This window comes from Pyricularia oryzae, chromosome 4 (genome assembly GCF_000002495.2).
Source record: "Pyricularia oryzae 70-15 chromosome 4, whole genome shotgun sequence".
Classification (NCBI taxonomy): Eukaryota; Fungi; Ascomycota; class Sordariomycetes; order Magnaporthales; family Pyriculariaceae; genus Pyricularia; species Pyricularia oryzae.
In genome coordinates this window covers 874,607-897,106 of record NC_017851.1, presented here as the reverse complement: position 1 = coordinate 897,106, position 22,500 = coordinate 874,607, and the positions used below count along the sequence as shown (strand labels likewise).

Genomic DNA, 22,500 nt, shown 5'->3' with positions numbered 1-22,500 from the left:
AGCCCGTGCATTCAAGTCTAAAGAGTGGAGGAGGAGGAGGAGGAGAAGACAAATCAGTTGTATCAACCCCTAACCCTGAGCTCGTGCCAAGCCGCCCAAGCACGTTCAAAACTTAATTGAGTCACATCAAAATTTCCAAGCGGCGCGGGGAGGAGGAGCTCATGACTTTGATAGAAATTCTTGCATCCAATCATCTTGAGCTTACTCGACCTAGCCTAGGCCGATCGACCACCTTGGTACAAGTAAGGTACCCGGACCGACCTTGCTGCACCACATCAGATAACCCCCGATACCAGTCCCGCAGTAGCCTTGCCCCTCCTTCGCCCACTGCTAGCCTTCATGCAGCCTCCAGTTTGCGTCAGGGCAAGTATTGTACGCGCCGTCACCACCAACAAAACAGCTTTTTCGAGAAACTGGAATAAGATTCGGCGCGTTCCTTCCAAGTTGCACGCAATAACTGCGAACACCCAACAACAATACTCGCTGGGATTGCAAACTGCTACATCCTCATCCTCAGCTTCTGCTCTATATTCCACCACCAGCACCCCCCAGTCAGCCTTGCGTGAGGTTCCGGGCTCGTCACAGGCCACCGCAGTCATGGGGAAGAAGGACGACAAGGCCGGGAAGGTGAGCTTCCAGCTCAAGACCCCCAAAGGCACCCGCGACTGTATGTTACCACTCCACATCCCTCCGTCTCTGGAGCTGCCCAATGCTCACTCCCTCTGCTTACAATTACTACCTCGCTGGTCTGAAACTGACATCGCATCACAGGGAGCAGGAAGGATATGATCTTGAGGTAGTGAAATCCCCATAACCTAGCAAAAATAAGGAGGAAGAGGAAAGAAACAGCACGATTGTGCCGGGTACTCGTAAGAATATAATTGACGGCCTTTCCTCTTCGCCAACGCCAGGGATCGTATCTTCAATGCCATCACCGAGGTCTTCAAACGCCACGGCGGAACGAATCTCGACACACCAGTCTTCGAGCTCAAGGAGATCCTTAGCGGAAAGTAAGATATTGGGAACCTCCCTCTAAGGGCGAAGAAGTACGGCTGACAATGGTCACAGATATGGAGAGGACAGCAAGTTGATATACGACCTGGCAGACCAGGGTGGCGAGCTCTGCTCGTTGCGATATGACTTGACAGTGCCGTTAGCACGCTACCTGGCAATGAACACCGACATAAAACAACTGAAGCGTTACCAGATAGCAAAGGTCTATCGCAGAGACCAGCCGGTGCGTTTAAGGAGGAGCCCTCTTGAATTCTCGGGAGCGTCGTGGTAGTCACATACTGACTGACGATGCTTTTTTCCGGTTTCAGGCCGTCGCCAAGGGAAGAATGCGAGAGTTTTACCAGTGTGATTTCGATGTTGCTGGAATATACGACCCCATGATTCCAGATGCCGAAATTCTGCGCATTATTGTCGAAGTCTTTGAGGCACTAAACTTCGAGAAGTTTACCATCAAGATCAACCACCGGAAAGTTCTCGATGGTCTCTTTGAGGTGTCTGGAGTGCTCTCCGACAAGATTCGGTCGATCAGCTCCGCCGTCGACAAATTAGACAAGGCGCGTATTCCTCCCATCTTTTAGGTGTTTTGAATTTTGTTATCAAAGTGAGCCATCACGTGTTTCTGACAATCTTTTAGATGCCCTGGGAGGAGGTCAAGAAGGAAATGTTGGAAAAAGGCATCTCAGCCCAGGTGGCCGACTCCATCGGCGAATATGTTAAGCACAAAGGCGGCAAGGACATTGTTGATCTGCTCAAGGCCGATGCCAAGTTGGAAAAAAACGAGAACGCCAAGGCTGGCATTGAGGATATGAACCTGCTCTTCACATACCTCGACGCCTTTGGTGTTACAGACAAGGTTTCATTCGACTTGTCGTTGGCAAGAGGCCTGGACTACTACACCGGCGTTATCTACGAGGTTGTGACTGAGGGTTCTGCTCCTGCAGTTGCCCCCAAGCCATCTAACGGAGAAACCGAGGCTAAGGTGTCAGGAGAAGGCGCAGCGCAGCCTGGGACAGAAAATGCCGCCGCGGCACCGGTTGACAACAAAAAGAAGGCTCCCAAGAAGAAGCAGTTGAGCGAAGACGATGACCGCTCCGATGACCCCACGGTCGGTGTGGGCAGCATCGCTGCGGGTGGACGCTATGATAACCTCGTGGGCATGTTTAGCGGCAAGGGTGACAAAGGCCAGATTCCATGTGTCGGCATCTCGTTTGGTGTGGATCGCATCTTCAGTATCATGAGTGCCAAGCAGGCACGAGAGCAGGCGACAGTGCGTCAGAATGAGGTTGATGTTTATGTCATGGCGTTTGGCGGCGGCAAGGACTTCACGGGCCTGTTGCCAGAACGCATTGCAGTAGCGAGGCAACTCTGGGATGCTGGTATCAAGGCTGAGTTCTCGGCAAAGGTGAAGCCCAAGTTGCAGCAGCAGTTCAAGGTTGCGGAGGATGGAGGCGTGCCACTGGCTGTCATTCTTGGAGAAGACGAGCTGAAGGCCGGCAAAGTCAAGCTGAAGATTCTCGGTTTGCCCAAGGATCACCCTGATAAGGAGGGTCACCTTGTGTCTAGGGATGAGCTCGCAGCCGAAATCAAAAAGGTGCTGTCGGCGGGTACACCATAGACAATGTACGCGGCAGCAAATCAAGAAGAAAAAACAAGTAATAAATAGACCAGGTCTTCCACAATGTCAGGTTCGACATGGCAATATGGGAATCCGTTGCATCATCCTTTGCTACAACAGCCGGATAGCTCTGGTCTGAAACATGTTAGATGTACCGAGTTGCCCGGTGTGTGCTACTTCACGCGTTGACCTTGGTGAGACGGCATGCCTATTTGTATGGCAACTCAACTTCAAATATAAGATATATACTATTAGCACTACCAAAAGGCGCGGGCTGCACATGTACAGTAAACGGGTATGCTGTGCCATGTATTAGCGTCATTAAATAGCTATCATTATTATTTGCGAAGGGCTGTATTGCCGGGTTATACATCGACGTCCACATGTGGACTGAAGGGGGTAAACGCAAGTAATGACGCCATTATGATTGAGGGCCGACAAGACCATCGCCGCTTTGCCTAGCCTGTTCTTCGTCGCCGGCCCTGTTCTGATCCGAGTGCTTGGCCGGGTCAAAGACGTAAATCGGGAATTCCAAGAATATTGTCCTCTTCAAAAAGGACGGCAGCTTCTTGTACAGTTGTGGTGGGAATGGGATGAGGATACTTGTCCTGTCCAGCCATCGCTTGTATCCCTCCCAGTTGTTGCCCTTTTCGTACCGCTTTTTGGCGCCTGGCCGCTCCTGTAGCGTCAAACCAGAAACAAACATGAGCAGCAATGTCAGGAAGATGGGCCCAATGATAGTTGCGTAAAGCGCCTTGAATGCTTGGCCGCCTACAGGACCATCTGCAGCTGGCGAGACTGCAATAGTGAATATGCCTGAAAGTGGACATGTCAGGAGGTGCTTTCAGTCTCGGGCGGCATTCGAGGCCTGAAGACATCAGGGGGGTTGCTTACCAAACTGCAGAATCATTTCGCCAAAGTAATTGGGATGTCTCGACAAGGCGAACAGGCCCTTGTCGCAGATGGCAGACCTGTTTCCCTCGTGAGATGACCGGAAGCGGTACTTTTGCGCATCGCTGACGCTCTCCATGAGGAACCCGATGCTCCATAGCACGACTCCGGCTATGTCCCTGCCGGTCCCAAATGCCGGCTGCGGTTGATAGGCTCGAACGTTTGGCGAGTTAAGTACAGTGACGGGTAGCGAGACGAGCCAGACCCAGAACATCTGGAAAACCCAGAAGCCCAGGAAGGGGAAGAACTTGTCGCGCTTATCATCGAACCTGTCGTCTTTGCCGGTCTTGAGGATGCGAAATAGCAGGAATCCCGACAGTCGCAGGCCCCAGGCTATCATAAATACGGATACGACGATCTGGCGCACATCGGGACTGCCGGATAAGGCGAGGGTGATGATGGCAAGGACCACAAAGTTTGTGCCGCCGGCAAAGTCGGTGAGTTTGTCGAACTTGAAGGAGAAGGCGATGGCAAAGAAAAAGAGCTGGTAGGCCACCGTGATGAGGAGGGTGATGGCCAGGTAATAGTCGTCCAGCACGTGGACGATCGGAGACATTGCGAAGGGAGGGCGAGTTTGATTACAGAAAGATTCGCTCTCCAATAAGTATCTCAACGACAAGAATAAGCCACGGGCCAGGCGCAGGCAGTACTCTTATTCTATATCGGGTGGGTTTTGGTGGTTCAGTGTTGGCCGGCGCTCGCGTCAACAACACAGTTGGACGACGTAAGGGTCGTAAATTAATTAATGATTACAGGTTATCGATAAAAACTCGACACATTAGAAAAATATGACTAGGAAGGCTTACCGCACTCGCCTGGAGTGAAGCCTCACTTTGCTGCAACGAGATCGAGACTTTACCGATTGCGCTCACTCGATTCGATCGAGCTTTACACTAGTTGTGGCTTGTCGTCGCTGGGCGGCGATGAGAGAACTCCGAAGACCGGGCGGGTCGTGTCAACCCCGCTGCAACGAACGCGGCATGACGCAAACCATCCAAAGAACTGAACCATCACTGCCACTGATGGAGGAGGTCATCGAAAACGGCACGACCCGAGTGTGGCGTAATAAACCACGCTACATAAGTCATGTGGTCATGCCAAATTCAAGCCAAACCGGCTCTAAGTAATAATAAGGTAATTAGGTACCTTACTGAACTAGACCTCATAACTGCTGTCTCGTCGAAGTTATCATTCAAGCCCAGCAATTGAGCAAACAATTGAGGTTAGGGACAAGGGCCCCGCTGAACTTGTTAGGCATGTGTTTTGTGACAAGAGGAATCAGTTTATCCGAACTCTAAGCGGCATTGACTACCCTACCATCCCAAGACCCTCCAGCTCATACTTCGTAATTATTGAATGCCTGACTACCGGTAGATGACTGGATCCTGATTACAGTATGTATCTATCACTCGGCGGGCATGGATCACTTTTGACACCAAACAAGCAACAAATTGAGGCCCGCAACCAGAAGTTGACATTTGTATGTTTCTATACAAAAAGGAACCCCATTACATAAAAACAACCAAAGAAACAACCCTAACTCTACTATGGTGGTAGTGGTACAAGAAGACGGGGAAATAACAACAAGAAAATAACCCCACTTTTTTTTCGCAGAGAGCGTCGCAGGTGTGTGTTTCGGTTACCATTTGTGGAAATCATACCCTACAGTAGGTAAGGGATGATTTCTGACCTGACCATGGGCAAAAATCCGAACACTCCAAAGGATCGCCCATGGAACGTTGGTCTCCGATGACAGACTGCACGCGTCCGGGTGTGGGTGTTGCGTGAGGACGCGCATCTTCGTCTGGATTTTTAATCCAACGTGATAAAGTAGGTATTACAAGAGGCAGGTAAAACGGTGGTAATCATAGTATTACCGTAGAGAAGATGCCATTATGTCATTGCGTGTACACTGTACTACTGTATGGTATGTAAAGGCGAAGGAGGGAGTGTGGAGATTGCAGTAATAGTACTGTAACTTGTTGTTTGGCTTCCAATAGGGGCGCTCGCTTGCAAGAACCACAATTTTCTTCCAAGCCAAGAATACCAAGCCTTGGCTAAACAAACAAGCATACTAAAGTTAGACTGCCGTCTGAACATGTATCGCAGCGGGCTTGCAGATGAAAAGGAGATCTACACGCACCTACCACGGGATTATGAAGGACAATTGTATTCGTCGGCAATAAGTTAAAGGGACGTGCAAAATTATCTGTGATGCTTTTACTGTACTGAGAAACTTGAACCGCCAAGATCCAATGCACCGTCCTACTTTACTGAGTAGGTAGGTATGTATATATACATACATAGTCCAGCCAAGAGGCAGAGGCTGAGCTGAACTACCCATCAAGTAAGGCCTCGCCAGAACAGAAAATTAAAAGCTCAAGCGAGATGTCGATAATTAAATTTGCAATGCTGCTTTAAAGGCGAAGCGGTGACTAGGAACGATGGTAGTAGGCAAGGTGCAAATTGGAAGACCTGCATGCCGGTAGGTACAGACACCTACCCAGGTAGGTACCTATCTTACCTACTCTATGAGTGCTTTATTACGTAGCAAACACGACCTCGCAAACAAACTTCAAGTAAAGTAGAGTCGGCTATACGTATGGATATACATGGTCTACGGCAGGGTAAATGACATATTTATTGCGCTTTGTCTGTAAGACGGGGAAAATCGAAAGGAGTGCATGTGCGAGTCTGTAGCAGAGACAGAAAAGGAAAGAAAAATACCATCTTGATTCCTCATTCGTGTGCTTGCGCGGGTGATCGACGGTTGTTTGCGATGAACACTAGGGGTCCTTGCTGATGTTCGAGTCCAGTCAAGACGTTGGCGTCATAATTTTGTAGGGAGAAGAAACGTGTCTGGCCACTGGTTACTCATCAAACCATCCCACAATACCCATGCCAGTGTGAAAAAATTAGATGATTTGCATAATTGACTTGTGCAGCAATCAAGACACTACGCGCACTGTCCCTACTTCAAAGGTCTTGAGGTATTATTGCACAAGCATCTGGCCTTGGATTAACATACGTAGTATGCAGGGTGAAAAAAAAAAAAAAAAAAAAAAAAAAACAGGCATATCGCGTACCGTACTACTTGGGGGCTGTTCGTTGTATCATACAGCCCCCAAGTAATTCTATGGATACCGTGCATCTTTGCATTGACGGATCGTGTCCCCTGGAGTTTCCAAAAATCGAAAAGCCTCCTTTTATCAGGCCACCCTGAAGCGGGATGGAGCCAGGGAGGGGCACCGTTGGGACCCACCCGCTCCTTTCCAGTCTTCCGTACCCTGGACCCCTGCCTCAAGGTCAGGCACCTCAAACAACTTTCGTCAGGGGTAAGTATCAAATCCCGACAAAACTTCTCTTCACCTCAAACCTCTCTCCCTCGCTTTTTTTTTTTTTTTTTTTTTTTTTTTTTTTTTTTTTTTTCGCTTCTCCTCGCCCGAAGCCCGACGCCCGGCCGGCACTGGATTAGGTGGCCCAGGTAACTGGGAATTGCCTGGACTAGGCATGTATCATTTGCCGCTACGTACTAATTATCAATCGCTATCGATGATTACTGGAACTACGGCACAGTAGGTCGAAAAAGTGGCCAGGCAGATCAACCCCGCAACTCATCAGCCAAGGACTTAGCCTCATGGCTGTTTTCCTTCTTTTTCTTTCTTTCTATCTATATCGACCGGAGTAACAATCCCCTTGATCTTCCCAATGCCGGGTCGATTAAACGATTGGGTCCAGTTCTCTGCTGTCGATACTGACAATGTGTCAAGTGGCGCCGGTGGCAGTTGGCATCTGCCGGTAATGCGAACCGGTGAGCTGCCACAGAAAGCTCCTTGTGGCCGTTGTTTGTGGCACGAGTCGGTTGACATTTGACGCCGGCGCAGCGGTGGCGTCTGGTATTTCTTCGCGGTGGAGTCGCCCTAGACGCTCTAGGAGGCTCCAGAACCAGGGAGACAGACAGCCCTACCCTACCAGCCCGTGCGTGCCCCTTGCCTCGGGATCTCTCTGCTACCCGTTTTTAGGTAGACATAGGTACAGTACACACACCAAGAACAAGGCAGTATGTACTGTAATTAGCACCTATAATGATATGTACAACAACACTGCGATGGCTATGCTAGGTACGTCGAAAATGGAGAGTACCCACAGCACTCGCTCACACCCCTCTCTCCCTATTGTACCTATCTAATTTAGGGCGGTATCCCATGTATCCCTCTCCTGGGTATCTGGGCCGCCAAGCATGAAGTGGGCGACAGGGCCAGCTCTGTTTTGTCGTCAAAGTCGTAACCCAGAAAGGGGCTTGAAACAGCCTGACTTTGTCCATGTGGTGTCGACCCCATTGTGTGGTCCCTTGCCCAAAATCATTCGTTTCCCGCCCCCCTTCGTCCTCCCACTTTCTTTTCATTCCTACGTTCCCGTTCCAGCCTCATCCCAACTATCTTCTCAAAGATCTCCATTGAGAGGTTGCCCGTTCTTTTCAACCCCTTGCCTGCTACTCTCACTTCTTAGACAGCTATCTGCGCTGACTAGCTCACATTTGATTTCTTGATTGATATTCTTTTTATTTTTATTTTTTTTTCCTTTTTTTTTTTCCTTTTTTCCTGCTTCGCACTCCTTGGGTATATCCGGATTTCCGAGCTGCCACACCTCACAACATATGTGGAGGGTTAACCCTTACTCGCCTGTCACTCCTTACATCGCTATTGTGACTTGATTTTGGCTCGAGAGCGAAGTAGCGAACGCCGGATCGTTTTGGACTTTCCCCGTGCGAGTACTTGTTACATCATCTCCGATCACTGGCCCCTAATCTTGTCATTGACTAGCCCGACAACGAGGTGGAAGGAAGCACGAATCCATCGGGATTGTTTCTTTCTTTCCTCTGTAAACCGACGCTCATTATCGTCAAGCAACCTGTTTGACCGAAAGAGAAGCTCGGGTTGATCCCATCGAGAGCGTCCTTTCTATTAGACGGCTGGCCGGTTATCCACGCTCCTTATACATCCATATTCAACGACGTGCTGCGCACTAGATGTATTGAACAAACAAAAGAGGAAGGGACCTCGCCTTTGTCGACGATTAGAGGAAGATGAGACTCACCCTGCAGTCTTTGCTGGTTCTGGCTGGATCCGCGGTTTTGGCACAGGTAGGTTTAGCTTTCCGCGAAGACACAATATAGTCATTTAGAGGGCACATACTCACCCACCGACTTTTTTTTATCCTTTTTTTTTTGACAGGCGGCGGCTATCGATATCATTGGACAACTTAATAAGGAGGCCGCGAAACAGCAAGCTGGCCTCGCCCCGAACCCACAGGTGGTTGCGGGAGGCCAAGGTCAGAATATTGCGCCCGGAGACCTCGTTGGGCAGATTCTTGGGCTCTTGGGCAAGGCCGCTGGACAGCGCAACGGCGCAACACCCAATATCGACCTGCAAAATGGTGTCAACGACGGCAAACGAAACGGCGGGCAGAAGGAGGGCAAGAAGGGCAAGCAGTCACAGAATGGTGGCATCGCAGGAAACGGAACTGCAGTAGACGAAGGGAAGAAGAATGGTGGCGCTAAGAAGGAAGGCGCAAAGAAGGGAGGTAAGGGGAAGGGGAAGGGGAACGAGGGCGCCAATTTGGGTGCCATCAACGGCACGGCGCCGGCGGCTGGTCGAGGAAACAAGAACGAAGGCGCCAACTTGGGTGCGGTTAACGGGACGGCACCGGCTGCCGGCCAAGGAAAGGGACTGGGAAAGGATGGCAAGATCAAGGGAGACGGGAAGAAGGACCGTGGGAAGGGGAAGGGCGGTGCTGAGGGCAACAAGCCGTCGACACCACCGCCAGCTCTTGGAGCCATAGCGCCAGAGGCGCCCGCCAAGAACAAGACTGCACCGCCCCCACCCCCAGTCGCTGCCCCGGCCGCTTCCCCGCCCCCTGGACTTCTTCCCGGCACTGGCCCACGAGGTGGAATTGGTGTCACTGTCATCCCGATCGCCGATTCGCAGCGCGAGAAAACCAAGGAAGCCGGCCCTGCCGCTCCCACTCCGCCGGTTGCCGCCAACCCAGGGCTCCCTCCGCCACCTGGAGCCGATAACCAGCGGGCGCCCAACATTCCACCTCCGGCTGGTCAGAACACGATCCCAGCCCCGCCAGCGGCACCCGCCGCTCCAGCTGTTACGCCCTCTCCGCCTCCTCCCGCCAAAGCGTCTCCGCCGCCACCCCCTCCCCCGGCTGCGGCTCCTCCTCCTCCTGAGCAAGCGTCTCCTCCGCAACCGCCACCAGCTGCTGCGCCGCCGCCACCGGCCGCTGCGCCTGAGTCACCCTCTCCGCCCCCCGTAACCCCTCCTTCGCCTCCACCTCCTCCGGTTGCTGCAGCACCAGCACCTGCCCCCGCGATGTCGTCAAAACTCAACCTTGGTGCCGAGGTCCCCAAGGCGACGGTGCCTGCGCCTGGAGCAACTGTCCCGACTGCCCTTCCTTTGGCCGCAGCACCGCCGGCAACAACTTCCGCACCCGATGTGGCAAACAATGCTGGAATTCCTGCGCAACCCAACATCGACATCAGTGGACTGACGCTCAATTCAGTGCTGTCGCTGGGTGCATTGGTACCAGCAAAACCGGCAACCTAAGATCTAATCGGTCTTTTTTTCCTTTATTTTTTTCATGATAACTAGATCTTTCTACTCTTCTGGTTGTCCATGGCGTCAGCAAGACGTTTAATATTGTTTTCTTATGTATCAGATACCAAAGTACATAGGACAATCGTTTTAGTTGACTTTATTGGATTATCAGCTAATGTCAAGCTTTAAAAAGAGTCCCATGAAAACAGAGTTATCAAACGGACAAAATTCCAAGCATGAGATATACCCGCCACTGTGGCTAATGGTCAGCGGCTACTGCTTGGGCCGCCATTTCACTTGATTTTGTTGCGACAATCTTTCTGCGTTCTTTCTCTCTTCTTGTTCCACGTCACCCTGAACCTGGCTCCGTTCCGATACAGTGTTTTCTTTTCCTTTCCTGTCTGATTCGCTTCTTTCTAATACTTGTTCGGCAAGGATTTCCTCCACCCACATATTGGCATCTTTGTAGTCGGGCTCCATAGTCTGTCATATATAAACTTATCGATCCAAGTCACAGGGTGAAAAACAAGTTGTGTCATGGGGTCAGATCTTGCAGTGGCCTAAGATTATCCAGAACTACCTAGGTAGTCAATTGGTGACAGTTTATATTCATCGAGACCAACCGTCGAGCCTATGAAGTCTTAACCGCAATCAACCTAGAACGCCAATGCAATGCAAAACTAAACACACGACAGACTTTAGCCTTGGCCTGCCCCTTTACTTTGTTTCGCAACCTGGCTCTGCTGCTTTTGCTTTTTTGCTTGCCTTTTGCTTAGTTTTTGGTCGTCGCCAGCACCGGTTTGCTCACCATTTTTCCTTTTGAGGCCCTTTTCTTTGTTGCCTCCCTGATTTTCCTTCTTCTCGCCCGCCACGGTGCCTGCGGCATCGCTACCCTTTCCGTGGCAGTCCAAAGCGCCAGCACCATGCACCACGTCGATTACGCCCCTGAACGCGCTCCTCTTGATACCCTCGTTCACAACCACACCCCTGGGGTTCCCGCTGAGAGTGTCCAGGCCCCTCTCGGTGCCCATACCCCACACGGCCAGAAGGTTGACCACGTCGGCGGGGGCCCGCAGGAGTCTAGGTGAACCGGCGGCCGCGCCGCTCGACACGATCAGGCCCCTGCCCTTAGAGGCTCGGAACAACCCGACTAGGTTCGCGACGAAGAGGGCCCTGGCCCGAGAATCGCGGGCGCCGATGCCCTGGGTGTAGCAGATCTCTATCCTGACGCCACGGCGCACGGCAGCCATGACGCTCTTAGGGCGAAAATAGAAGCCCAGGTTGGCGGCCAGGTCGAGGGTCAGGATGCTGGGCTCTGCGAGGTTGACGCAGGCGTGGTTGAACGCGACCTCGTTCATGGGGCGGACGGCGAGTATGTCAAAGGCGGCGGCGACGGCGTCAAGCCGGTGGTTGTCGCGCGGGTCGGCATACTGGACTGTTGCGCGGCGGAGCACGGTCGGAAGTGTCTTGGACTCGGGCACTAGCGGGAGCGGGTTTGTTATGGGCGACGGGATGGGGAGCTTGTTGATGGTGTGGTTGATGGCGACGACGTCGTAGCCGAGGACTGCTGCTTGGCGGAGTGTAACCTCCAGAGCCGATGCAGTGGTGGACGGTGCCCAGTTGATGTTGAGATCATAGATCATGGTGGCGCGCGGGTGCTTTTTGCGCCCTAAGACGGGGTGGTCAGGATAGCTTGGGGTTGGGGCTATCAACGGCGGGCTGCGCGTGTCCCAGGATGAACCGGTTCTTTGTTATACCGGTACATTAAGGTTTATTTTCTTTTCCCCAACTCAGGTGAGTCCCAGGCCCGAGCTAGTGGAGATTGACGTGACACACCCAGCTAGGTAATTACATCAAACTTTTTGTCTGCCCTGCGCCGAGTTTCCTCCATGTCTGTGGGGTTCGTAGCTCTATCGAAGTAAGATGATGGCAAGGATGACTGCAAGAGAGACAAAGAAAAAAACATAAAAATGACCAAGATGACCGGCCGATAAACACGATAAGGCAGGGAAGGTAGTTACTTTGCTTTGGCAGTGATCTTCCGCTAGTCTCTATTGGGATTGGCCTCCGAAGGTCTTGCGGGGGCGATGCACAGCCACAATTACGCACCTACCTACCTTGCCGTTAGGTTGCTACCTAGGTACGTGACTGGACCCTCCGGCTTTGTGTACTGTATATGAATCCCGCCTTGTCGCTGACTTGATATTCAAGATATTTTTGATTGAATGCACTTTCTTGTCAGCCTAGTATAGATCTTAGTCTAACCTCACATAGGGCCACCATTCAGGGTAGAGTATACCAGCCAGCTGCCTGCCTACCTAACTATATCACGCACGCACCTACCTAGCTATCTTACGCAACCAAAGTACTTAGCTTGGTCAAAAGGCTTGAGATCGGGCTCTTCCCATACAATCGTGGATATAGAATCGTGTACCAGATCATCGCGGTACTGATTTGGAGAGCATAAGACTTTCTCAAACGAACATCGACAAGCAGACGAGGTAGACGCACACAATCCGTATATTCCGGCCGCAGCCTGCGCCATCTACCACACAATGTGCTTCATCTTCACCTGCGGTGAGCATACCTTCCGTAAGGAAGTCGAAGGTATGCACGGCGGCCCACCTTGTCAGCGTTTCGTTTTCTTGAGTACTTGGGTAGCATACTGACCGGGCTTATGGCACCCATCCGCAACAGGATACGAAGGAATCACCTGCCAATGCCACAACTGCGGCAACTATGCCGCCAATGTCCAAAAGACGAATCCTTGGTTCACCTTCTGCTTCATTGTAAGACCCACTCGTATGCCCGTCTCTTAAATATACTACCTACTGTAGGTACCTTCTAAGGTACCTATCCACACATTCCATACCTAGTTGGGCAACTGACAATCGCTTTTTTTTTTCTTATCCAGCCAGTTATACCTCTTTCCATGAAAGGCTACACTGATATCACCTGCCGCGTTTGCAACTTTGCACAACCACTTGAGCACCGACCCGACGTACAACAGATGAAAGGAGGAGGAGGCGGCGGCGGTGGTGGGTATCCCATGCAACCACAGCAAGGACCACCGCCCGGTTGGGGTGGCCCACCCCCGGGGCAACAACCGATGCGATACGGGTAATGCGAGTCGGGTACTAGGTCTAATTAGATTTGACGCGGTCCCGTTTATGACTTTTTCCTTCCTTTCGTTTATTTTTCGTCTTTTGGATAGTTGTGATATCTGGAGCGCGTTCGCAGGCTGGTGTTGTGGCGTTTTATTCTTATCCTTGTCGGTGCCGGTCACTATGTACATTGATTACGGCAAACAAGAACCGAGACAAACAAACAGCCAAGTACAAGTGTGGCTTGTGCTTGAACAGCGTCTATAGCTCGAAAACCATTCGGAATTTTTTTTTTCTTCTTTTCTTCATCTCCACAGACCGTATTCTGTGTACATGCTGAATTAGAACTCGCTTGTTCTTACATGTACGGCCAAAGTGTACATCTTGGATATGTCACTCATCTCGTCATCTGTGATCAAACCCGGGAGTCATGCCGGCTTGAGAAATTCCCTGACTTGTTCACCAAGACGCCTTCGCTAGGTAGGAGGTAGACAAGTGAGTGCTAATCGGGACCCAAATGCGACCCGAAGTAGAAAGAATAAGGAATAGGAAAACAAAGAGAGAAAACAGTGTTAAACAAGAGAGGCTCGTTCTTGTAGTAATCCCCACGCTCAAGCACCCGCAAATGTCCTGCCCACGTACGTTGAGCCACATACTGCACCCTTTTCGGGTTCACTCAGCCCCTGACCCCAGATCCGCAGTTCATCTAAAGAGATATTCGCATCCCTCAGCCGACTCAACAAATCACTCTTCAGCTCCGGCTGCCCACCTTCATCACCAACCCCCTTTTTCCCTCTCTCCTTCTCTAATATTCCAAACCTCAGTGTCACCTCGGTTACTGTAACCAGAATGCTGACCACAATGAGGATAATGATGATCCAGGTGATGGAGCTCATCTTTGCATCTGCTACCGAGTCTGACAATATTTCGGCCAGATCAAGAAACACCCGACATCGCTCATTGAGAACCTTGATGCGCTGATCTATCTCGAGGTAGTCCCGGATTGCAACATACAGAGGGTGCAACGTCGGCTCCGAGTCCCAGAAGAAGTTCGGTACGTCAAGTATGTTGGATGCTGAGCGCCAATTTTGTTAGAAAGTCACAGTAGGTGCGGTACTGGTACGTACCTAGATCTAAATGGAACGAAGACAGGAGGAAGACAATAAGACCCGAGGGATAAACTTACAAAGGTTGATGTCAACACGGCTTTTAAACAATCTTCCGAGTATCTTTACGATTTCAGTCCTCGTCATGGCGAGTTCTCCCGTCAAAGCCAGTTGCTTGGGCACGTGTTGGGCATCCAGCATCGTTTCCCCCATCTTCTCCTCAAAGTAGCACAGCTTGGTGCTTTGAGCAATGGCGTGGCTGATAGTCAGCTTGACCATGTGATCGCTCCTTGGCAACAACGTGATCATGTCGTTGAACACCCGCGGCCTCTTTACATCGGCGCTGTAATCAAAGTGAAACTCCTCCGTCTCGTAGTCCTCTTGGTCCAGTGGTCGGGTTTGTAGAGACAAACCTTCCTCATTCTCCGAAAATGTCATGTCGGCCAGGATATCCTTTTCCTGGTTCTCGGTGAAGTTCCAGAACACAACAACACCGTACGAAAAGACAAACATCTCTGCAAAAGATTTGGCTTCGGCCACCAGCCTGTCCACTGGGCTTGGACCATTCATGGCCATGTCGTGGCTCCCGTTTACCGGCGCGGAGACATCAATGCCTTCCTCCGTCGTCGGATACTCGTAAAAGTAGCCCATATGTTCGTCCCGCCTCTCGCTCCGCTCGATTTCAATATCCAGCACCGTCTTACCCGTGCCTGGAGTTTTCAGTACCGGTCGGCTCCGGACCCGGTACCCATCGGTTCCGGGAAGCAAGGGCAGATGGAAGACGGTATAGAGACAGTCGTCATATAGCTTGGTCTTGGCACCGAGTTTGGTCCGCAGGAAATCCGCCGTTGGTTTCATCTTGACCGCCTGGGCGGTGCAATATGCCGTGAGCCTCGACACGCGATCTCCCCGCTGGACCTTGGGTAGCCTCTCAGCGAAGCTTTTGCCTCTGATTCCACCCCTCTTGCGCAAAACGTCGAGCTCCTCGTCACGCAGTGGCCTGTCTTCGGAGCTGTCCTGCCGCAGCACTGGAGGCGGCAGTGATTCCCCGTCGGCATCCTCCTCGTCCTCGTCCTCATCGCCCTTCTCCATCTCGGGCAGCAGGACTAGCTTTTCGCTGATCTTGGTCGTGCGGCTTGGCACGTTCTGAAGGCCAGTTCGTATGCTGGCTAGCGTGGGGAGACCTCCGTGGCTGTTCCGTCGCGTCGACGGGCCACCCCCGGGTCGCGCATGGTGGAGGTGGGCACCTTGCTGACCCGGTGGTGGCACACGCGGTTGGCCGGATGGAATTTCGGAGGCGTATTGCAGTACGTTGTCGACCGAGACGAAGCGCATGGGCATCTTGTCTCGCCCGGCACCGCCCTGCCCTGCCCTCGCAGGGGCTCCGCGGCTTGCGCTGCCGCGTGCTGACGGTCGGTCGCGCGCGTCTGTCACCTAATCATGGTGCATGGCACCAAGTTAGCCATCTATTGGTCTATTTGGCCGCTTCTGGTCTCTAAAAACAAAAAGTGAAGGTACAACGGCTAAACGTACCAAAACTGAAGGGCCGCGTTTAGACATGACGGCTGGCCTCTGTTGTCTGAATCAGGCCTGGTGAGTTATCTTGCTTGACGCTGCTTCAGGATTCAAATGTTTTGTTGCCGGAATCCGCCGGGAGGCCGGACGCAGGCAGGCAAGCATGCAATATTTTACGGCAGGGCCATTGAGGTTCAGCGAAAAGGCAGGCGGCGTTCGTAGGATGCAGCTGTGTCGGGCACAGGTCGGTCGTGCGGCAGGGCAGCCGACGCTTCTTCTTTTGGGCCTGCGGACTTGTTGCAGCGCCTGCACGGCTTCCCTACTGGGGTCTGACGGGTCGAAAGTTCGGTCTTCTGGCTTTCGGGTGATCCAAATATTTTTTTGTAGGACATCGATGTTTAAACGTTGTCGACTTGATGGTTCTGCATCTTCTGCTGTCTTGGCATGAATTGCTGGGTTGAATGATGTGCATCACACCCCCGGCTCGAATTGTTCAAAAGGCCCCACTCTCACAATCCACTGCTCCATTGGTGGATCTCTTGCAGACGTCATCGAGGGAGACGACAATTAAACCGAAGTGCCGATTTTAATACAATAGATAGAACTTTGTTGCATAAGAGCTTTTATAGTTAGTTGGCCCATTCCAAAATGCCCCCGGGAATCTTTTTATACCCCTCACAATTGATCACATTTCTTCTGCGTGCATTCAAGTACAAAAACCAAACAACGAGGCATACCGATATGTATGCCTATCTTGAGTAAAAAAAGAGTCAGTCGCTAGTCAGTCTATCTAGGTAGATACCTAGGAATGTAGTTAGGTAGGTAGGTATACTCAATCTTATAACGTATTTCTGAAAAAAAAATCCCAGACCTCGTCCTTCCCTTTAATTTGCCTTCTGTCCAAACACAATATCCTTCAGTTTATCTCTCTCGCCACTTTCCTCACACATGCCCCTGAAGACTCCCTCACTTCCCTTATCCCAAAGCTCCTTTGGCGTTCCGTATTCGCAAACAGCTCCCTCGCCCAGCACAAGGATCTTGTCAAAGTCGGATATGGTGCTCAAGCGATGGGCAATAACGACCAGCGTCGCGTCTGTAAATTCCTCACGGATGCTCCTCTGGATCAATGCATCCGTGTGCATGTCAACGGCCGAAGTTGCCTCATCCAGCACCATGACCTTGGGACGCGCCACGATCGCACGGGCTAGACAGAGTAGCTGCCTTTGCCCCTGGCTCAGATTTAGACCACCTTCCGAGATGGGTGAGGATAGGTTGGCGAAGACGTTGGAATTCTTGGCCGTGCTAGGTGTCGAGACACCACTTGCCTCTTCGCCAGCAGCAGCGTTGGCAGGTGTTACAGTACCGCTTGCATCCGATATCAGGTGCACCCGCAACAGGCTTTCACGCAGCTCAGCGTCTGTGTGGTGGTCGAATGGGTCCAGGTTCGACCTGACGGTTCCCGAGAAAAGAACAGGGTCCTACAGACCTGGTTGTCAGAATTTTCTTGTGCATGCTGCCTGTTGATGTGCTACATCAACTTACCTGTGGAATAATTGCCAGACGAGACCGGAGATCGTGGAGTCTGATGGTCGAAATGTCTATCCCATCTATCAGGACCTTGCCCTCGGTTGCTTCCAAGAAGCGGAATAGCGCCAGAGTAAGACTGCTCTTGCCGGCACCGGTTCTTCCCACGACACCGATTCTCTGCCGCCCCTCCACCGTAAAGGTCAGCCCCTTGAGAACCGGAGGCAGATCGGGTGCGTATCGCACAACCAGGGAGTCGACTTCGATCTTGCCGTTTGTCGGCCATGCAGCGGGGGGTCTCTCCCCCTCCAGAGTCTCGGTTTTAATCTCTGTGTACTCGATAATCCTCTCCGCTGCATTCATATTGAGCTCGACGTTTGCATACAGCCGGATCATCCAGATGATCGAGTTTGCAAACTCAAGCGAGAAAGCAAGAGCAAAACCGGCAAGGGGAGCACCAATATCTGCCGACGCCAGGATCAGAACTGCGACAAAAACGGCAAACAGGCTGCCAATGCAGGCCATACGCCACCCCATCCAGCGGTTGAACAACCACAAGTGCCAGGTCGCCGTCGAGTAATCGTCGATGCGCTTGTATATTCTTTCAATGTACGTCTGCGTCTTGTCGAAGCCCCTGATAGTCGCCACGCCCGTCAAAGCCGATCCAAACTGCTCAAACACGGGACTCTTGGCGTTGCTCTCGAGTCTCTTGACTGGCCGTGCGGCCGCCAGGTAGTGGAGCGCAATATATGCGCAAACAACGAGCAGCGCGAGCGCGAAGAACACAACCAGTGGCGATACAAACATGCCCGCAATTATCACTGTCCAGAGTCCCAAGAAGGAGCCAAATCCAAAGGTGAACGAGTTGGCCAGCTGAGAATCAATAACGTTGAAGTCTGCTGTGAAGCGGTTCAAGATGCGTCCGACTGGCACTGTGTCTAGCCACCTCAGGGGCGCGTGCAGGATGGCAAAGTTCATCTGCCTAAAGAGGAGACGGCTTGCCCTCACAGATCCTGTAAAAATGTAAAAGAATCTCAGAGTACCAACGAAGGCGGCCGACATGGCCAAGGCGATATATATGCCAAGATAGAACTGCACGCCGTGTTTTGCTTGTTGCGCGACGATCGTGGAGCCCATGGTTGCTGACCCGGTTAGCATGGTTTGCTGCGGCGTGCCAAAAAGGTAAGGGTAGGATGACTGGGAAGGACCCGAGTATCCCATGTTCGAGGTGCCGAGACCGTGGAACATGTTTGAGCTAACTTCTCGATCGCTACCCGTCCACTGCTTGAGCCACCAGGATCTGATAAGGCTCAAGGAAGAGTTTGTAAAGAATATAGCAAGGGCCAGCATCCAGAAGAACCAGCCGCCGCTAGCTTTGAGGTATCCAGTGTAGATCTTTTTCCGTACGGCACCCTTTTCCCGCGACTCATCCTCCACGAACTTCTTGGCAACCACTTTTGACGTGACTCGCTTGAGTGTGTTTCCTTCAGCCCCGTCCTCACCATCTTCCGAGCCGTCAGAGTTGACTGCTGTGTTTGTAGCGGCGGTAGTGGCATCCTGCTGCTGCTCCTCGTGGCTCTTTATCTGCTCCAGGGTCCCATTTTTCTGTAGCTCGGCCACCAGTCCAGCACACTGGACCTTGCCATCGCCAAGCTCGACCATGTACTTGGTCTTCGGCTCGCATAGAGCAACATGATGCGTCACCAAGATGCGGGTCCGGCCTTCTGCCAACCTGCCTGTGAGACACTTCTCGAATATGTGGCGGCCGACATGCGCGTCTACCGCGCTAAAGATGTCGTCAAAAACCAGAATTCCTGCTCTGCTATACATGGCTCTGGCGAGCGTGACTCGCCACTTTTGGCCGCCGCTCAGGTTGATACCGTTGGCTCCAATCTCCGTGTGCTCACCGTCACTAAGGATATCGAGGTCCTTCTTGAGCGCGCAGACTTCAACCGTCTCCTGATACCGATCCTCGTCGAGAGGCAAACCAAAGAGGATGTTGTCTTTTATGCTCGCGTTCTCGATCCAAGGAATCTGTGCGACATAGGCGATGGCGTTGGAAATGATCCAGTTCGACTTGTTTGCTTTGCTGTCGTGTCTTTCTTGCAAGGCAGGGGCGCGCGGAAGGTACAAGTCTCCGGCCAGCACATCAACCTCTCCGAGGATCGCCGCCAGAAGAAGACTCTTGCCAGTGCCCGTCTTGCCCGAGATGACCGATAGCTCACCTCGCGGAAATTTGATGTTGACATCACGCAGGACAAATCTTTCGCCGTCGTCGAGCTTGGCATCCGAGGGCCAGGCGATTGAGGCGTTTTCAAACGCGATGTCGTCAGACTCCTTGGCAATCTGTTGAATGTCTGGGCTGTTGAGATATTCCTCCAGCCTGTTGACCGAGACCCACGCGTCAAGGAGATCTGTGGTGAGCTCCGGGACCACCGAGAGGGTCATCTCGAGCGCTTTGAACACCCCAAGGCTGACGAAAGCAACCGAAGGGGTGAGTTCGTCGTTGAGGTAGGCATACACAGCCAATGATATGGCGGACAGAAGGATTGGACTGGCAACCCAGCATCCGAGTAGAGCGGTATCCGATTTTAGCACTTGCCAGAGACATCTGAGCTCCTTCGCTCTGACGCTGCCCACCTTCTTCTCCCACTCTGGTTCGAGAGCCGAAAATTTGATTTGCCGGATGCCCTGAAGCGCCTCAGTGACGACTGCCAGTTTCTCGTCTCTAACCTTCATCAGGCGATCTTGAGCGGCCGCATAGGTCTTGGAAAAGTAGATGTTGACAGGCAAGATGGCCACCATGGTTGAGAAGCCGGCTAGCAGCGGCTTCCATCCCAGCAAGGACACGAGGAAGGTCAGCGAGACGATGAGCTTGAACAAGCTACCAGGGAACAGGTTCTGATAGGCGGCAAAGTCTCCGACACGGTACGCATCGACACCGATCAAGTTCACGGTTCCCTGCTTGCTCTTCTTCAGCGCTTCGGCTTCGTCCTCCTCTCCCTGTTCCTCGGGGGACGCGGCGTCGGTCTCCTTTGCCTTCTCTCTCTTCTCCGTCCCCTTGACGTCTTTTCGACGCATGGCCTTCTCAAAAACAAGGGCCGATAGCTGGGAGCGGATGGGAATCGTAAGCTCGACCCAAGAGAGCCAGAAGACGTACGACTCGACCCAGTTCTGAACGACAATCGCCGCACCGAGCCAGAATACCCACATCCAGACGTCCAGGGAGTACGGCGTTCCAGGTTCTCGCCTTTCCAGGTTGCGAAGCAGCTGCAGGATCACCCACTGGGGTGCAAAGTTGAGTATCGAGGTTGCGAATGTCAAGACCCACTGGAGCGCGAAGCCGGAGGCGTGAGCACGTGCGATGCTGAGCCAGAGACGGCTGGTGTAGGCGCGGCGCTTCCAGTCGGCCGAAACATCTTTTGCCCGCACATAGTGGTTGGGACGCCCAAGGTCCTTGTGCTCAAGGTCACCCTGCTTGCGTGCAAGGCTCAAAATGGAGTTGGGCCAGCTGTAGTTGAATCTGCTGAAGGCCGAGACGGTGTACATTCGATCCACAAGCCTGTCCTCATCGTCAAAAACGTCCGGGCGACGTTGTATGGAGAAGCTGGCAAGGGCCAGAGCCACAACGGCGAAAATCTGAAAAGCCCCAAACGAGAAAAGAACCGTATCGTGGCGCATGAGGTATTCACCAGTACGGGTGGCCTGCATGACAAGACTTGCGAAGAACACGGCGGCTGCCAGGAACGAGTAGATACCAAGGCGGTATGCATGGTTGCATTCTCTGCTTGAAGCTATGGCGATGGCTTGGACTAGGAAGAAGCCCCAGGTTCCGGCATTGAACCATGAATCCAGAAAAAGGTTTCTACCACCGCGACCCTGGGTTACGAGCACCCCGACGGCCAACGAACCGGCAAGGCCTATTGAAGCAAAGAAGATGACCAAGAACTTGGAAAGCTTGTTCGAAAACTCGGCCTGCGCTTCCGGTGTACTCTTGCCATCGGCATCTTGGTATATCTCGTCCCGGGGCTGCTTCTTGGCGAATACCCGGTTGATGAGGGCAACTACGGCGGGGGCGGATCCGATTCCGACAAGGCTCAGGCCAGCACCTGCGCTGAAGCGAAGGTAGTCGCCGTCCATGACACTTGGGAGGACGAGCTGCTCCCCCGTTCAGCTTGGGTCGGCAGATTTAGCCCGTTCTGCCCAGAGAGATAGGGTTTGTTGCCCAGGCGATTGCTGTGTGTTTTTGCCAATGCCACTGTACTGACACTGCCGGGCCGGATTGCCTACTTGGTTTTGATTTGATGGGTAGGTAATAACTCAGAAACAGAGCCAGGGGGGAAAAGAGAGGGAGAGGGAGAGAGAGATTGAGAGAGAAAAAAAAAAAAAAAAAAAAGAAAAGACTCTAGTGACCACGAAAAACCCACCCAAGCAAGCGAGTTTCAACAGTGGCAAAGAGAAGTCACCCCCGCAAAGGATGACCAACCAAAAAAAGAACGAGACGAGAGTCAGCACAGATAGAGAAAAGATAGAGCAAAACAAACAAAACAAAAATAAGAAGGTCAACAAGGCTCCTTCAGTCAAGGTTGTGAAAAGACGACATATTGAATTGCTTTAGGTAGGTGCCTAATTATGTATATAGTTGATTTCACAACTTGTGCCGACGAACCGAACCCTTATTTCTCTGTTTCTCTCTACATTATTTCTCTCCACCAAGCTACAGTGTACTCGCTCGGATTTATCCCGATCAGTCTCCGCGTTAGTAGGTTCGAAACTGTCGGATGCAACAAATTTGACTCATGCGGTGAGAAATAATTGCAGACAAAGGGCGGATCAATTACCATGATCCCAGCCCGTAAAAATTGTTCATCTGAAAGGACGTGGTGTGGCTGTATAACTGCAGGGCCGGTCTTTGGAGCGGGGAACTTGGGAGCAAAGACGACGGAACTAGACTATTTCAAGATAGTCGGACTGCAGGGTGATGTAGAGACGCATGCCTTATCTTTGATAGGTAGGTAGCTACCTAGCTACCCAGCTAACTCACACGAGAATGTAACATTGGTATGACG

At 52.1% G+C, this 22,500-nt stretch overlaps 8 protein-coding genes across 8 annotated transcripts; 4 read left to right on the top strand and 4 right to left on the bottom strand.

Annotated features, from left to right (window-relative positions):
• Nucleotides 1–147: 147 nt before the first annotated feature.
• On the top strand, nucleotides 148–2,982 carry MGG_15290 (histidyl-tRNA synthetase). Its single transcript, XM_003716102.1, has 6 exons — nucleotides 148–667; nucleotides 772–796; nucleotides 912–1,010; nucleotides 1,069–1,237; nucleotides 1,323–1,568; nucleotides 1,649–2,982. The coding sequence occupies exons 1-6, from the start codon at nucleotides 340–342 to the stop codon at nucleotides 2,627–2,629; spliced, it is 1,848 nt and encodes a 615-aa protein (XP_003716150.1). The 5' UTR covers nucleotides 148–339; the 3' UTR covers nucleotides 2,630–2,982.
• Nucleotides 2,819–4,459, bottom strand: MGG_03731 (uncharacterized protein). Its single transcript, XM_003716101.1, has 2 exons — nucleotides 3,524–4,459; nucleotides 2,819–3,445 (listed from the first exon to the last, which is right to left on the bottom strand). The coding sequence occupies exons 1-2, from the start codon at nucleotides 4,134–4,136 to the stop codon at nucleotides 3,051–3,053; spliced, it is 1,008 nt and encodes a 335-aa protein (XP_003716149.1). The 5' UTR covers nucleotides 4,137–4,459; the 3' UTR covers nucleotides 2,819–3,050.
• Nucleotides 4,460–4,976: 517 nt separating this feature from the next.
• MGG_17049 (uncharacterized protein) lies at nucleotides 4,977–6,803 on the top strand (the record flags this gene model as incomplete). The annotated part of the gene is made up of 7 exons (XM_003716100.1): nucleotides 4,977–5,060; nucleotides 5,195–5,206; nucleotides 5,452–5,507; nucleotides 5,893–5,927; nucleotides 6,004–6,065; nucleotides 6,526–6,570; nucleotides 6,654–6,803. 7 exons carry the CDS (start codon nucleotides 4,977–4,979, stop codon nucleotides 6,801–6,803), a joined length of 444 nt encoding a protein of 147 aa, XP_003716148.1.
• An 880-nt stretch (nucleotides 6,804–7,683) lies between these two features.
• Nucleotides 7,684–10,768, top strand: MGG_13471 (uncharacterized protein). Its single transcript, XM_003716099.1, has 3 exons — nucleotides 7,684–7,701; nucleotides 7,827–8,723; nucleotides 8,815–10,768. Exons 2-3 carry the CDS (start codon nucleotides 8,667–8,669, stop codon nucleotides 10,189–10,191), a joined length of 1,434 nt encoding a protein of 477 aa, XP_003716147.1. The 5' UTR covers nucleotides 7,684–7,701; nucleotides 7,827–8,666; the 3' UTR covers nucleotides 10,192–10,768.
• MGG_03733 (ribonuclease P/MRP protein subunit RPP1) lies at nucleotides 10,421–12,161 on the bottom strand. Its single transcript, XM_003716098.1, has one exon. The coding sequence runs from the start codon at nucleotides 11,823–11,825 to the stop codon at nucleotides 10,881–10,883; it is 945 nt and encodes a 314-aa protein (XP_003716146.1). The 5' UTR covers nucleotides 11,826–12,161; the 3' UTR covers nucleotides 10,421–10,880.
• A 196-nt stretch (nucleotides 12,162–12,357) lies between these two features.
• On the top strand, nucleotides 12,358–13,590 carry MGG_03734 (uncharacterized protein). Its single transcript, XM_003716097.1, has 3 exons — nucleotides 12,358–12,789; nucleotides 12,880–12,971; nucleotides 13,097–13,590. Exons 1-3 carry the CDS (start codon nucleotides 12,738–12,740, stop codon nucleotides 13,304–13,306), a joined length of 354 nt encoding a protein of 117 aa, XP_003716145.1. The 5' UTR covers nucleotides 12,358–12,737; the 3' UTR covers nucleotides 13,307–13,590.
• A 307-nt stretch (nucleotides 13,591–13,897) lies between these two features.
• Nucleotides 13,898–15,952, bottom strand: MGG_03735 (Sad1-interacting factor 3; the record flags this gene model as incomplete). Its single annotated transcript, XM_003716096.1, has 3 exons — nucleotides 13,898–14,361; nucleotides 14,473–15,826; nucleotides 15,926–15,952. The coding sequence occupies 3 exons, from the start codon at nucleotides 15,950–15,952 to the stop codon at nucleotides 13,898–13,900; spliced, it is 1,845 nt and encodes a 614-aa protein (XP_003716144.1).
• An 839-nt stretch (nucleotides 15,953–16,791) lies between these two features.
• On the bottom strand, nucleotides 16,792–21,571 carry MGG_03736 (multidrug resistance-associated protein 1; the record flags this gene model as incomplete). The annotated part of the gene is made up of 2 exons (XM_003716095.1): nucleotides 16,792–17,385; nucleotides 17,450–21,571. 2 exons carry the CDS (start codon nucleotides 21,569–21,571, stop codon nucleotides 16,792–16,794), a joined length of 4,716 nt encoding a protein of 1,571 aa, XP_003716143.1.
• Nucleotides 21,572–22,500: the final 929 nt, after the last annotated feature.

Coding starts and splice junctions, on each gene's coding strand:
- MGG_15290 (XM_003716102.1), top strand. CDS start 340: ATGCAGCCTCCAGTTTGCGTCAGGGCAAGTATTGTACGCGCCGTCACC. Junction 668..771: donor CCCCAAAGGCACCCGCGACT/GTATGTTACCAC, acceptor ATCGCATCACAG/GGAGCAGGAAGGATATGATC. Junction 1,011..1,068: donor AAGGAGATCCTTAGCGGAAA/GTAAGATATTGG, acceptor CAATGGTCACAG/ATATGGAGAGGACAGCAAGT.
- MGG_03731 (XM_003716101.1), bottom strand. CDS start 4,136: ATGTCTCCGATCGTCCACGTGCTGGACGACTATTACCTGGCCATCACC. Junction 3,446..3,523: donor CGAAATGATTCTGCAGTTTG/GTAAGCAACCCC, acceptor GTCCACTTTCAG/GCATATTCACTATTGCAGTC.
- MGG_13471 (XM_003716099.1), top strand. CDS start 8,667: ATGAGACTCACCCTGCAGTCTTTGCTGGTTCTGGCTGGATCCGCGGTT. Junction 8,724..8,814: donor GATCCGCGGTTTTGGCACAG/GTAGGTTTAGCT, acceptor TTTTTTTGACAG/GCGGCGGCTATCGATATCAT.
- MGG_03733 (XM_003716098.1), bottom strand. CDS start 11,825: ATGATCTATGATCTCAACATCAACTGGGCACCGTCCACCACTGCATCG.
- MGG_03734 (XM_003716097.1), top strand. CDS start 12,738: ATGTGCTTCATCTTCACCTGCGGTGAGCATACCTTCCGTAAGGAAGTC. Junction 12,790..12,879: donor CTTCCGTAAGGAAGTCGAAG/GTATGCACGGCG, acceptor CATCCGCAACAG/GATACGAAGGAATCACCTGC. Junction 12,972..13,096: donor GGTTCACCTTCTGCTTCATT/GTAAGACCCACT, acceptor TTTCTTATCCAG/CCAGTTATACCTCTTTCCAT.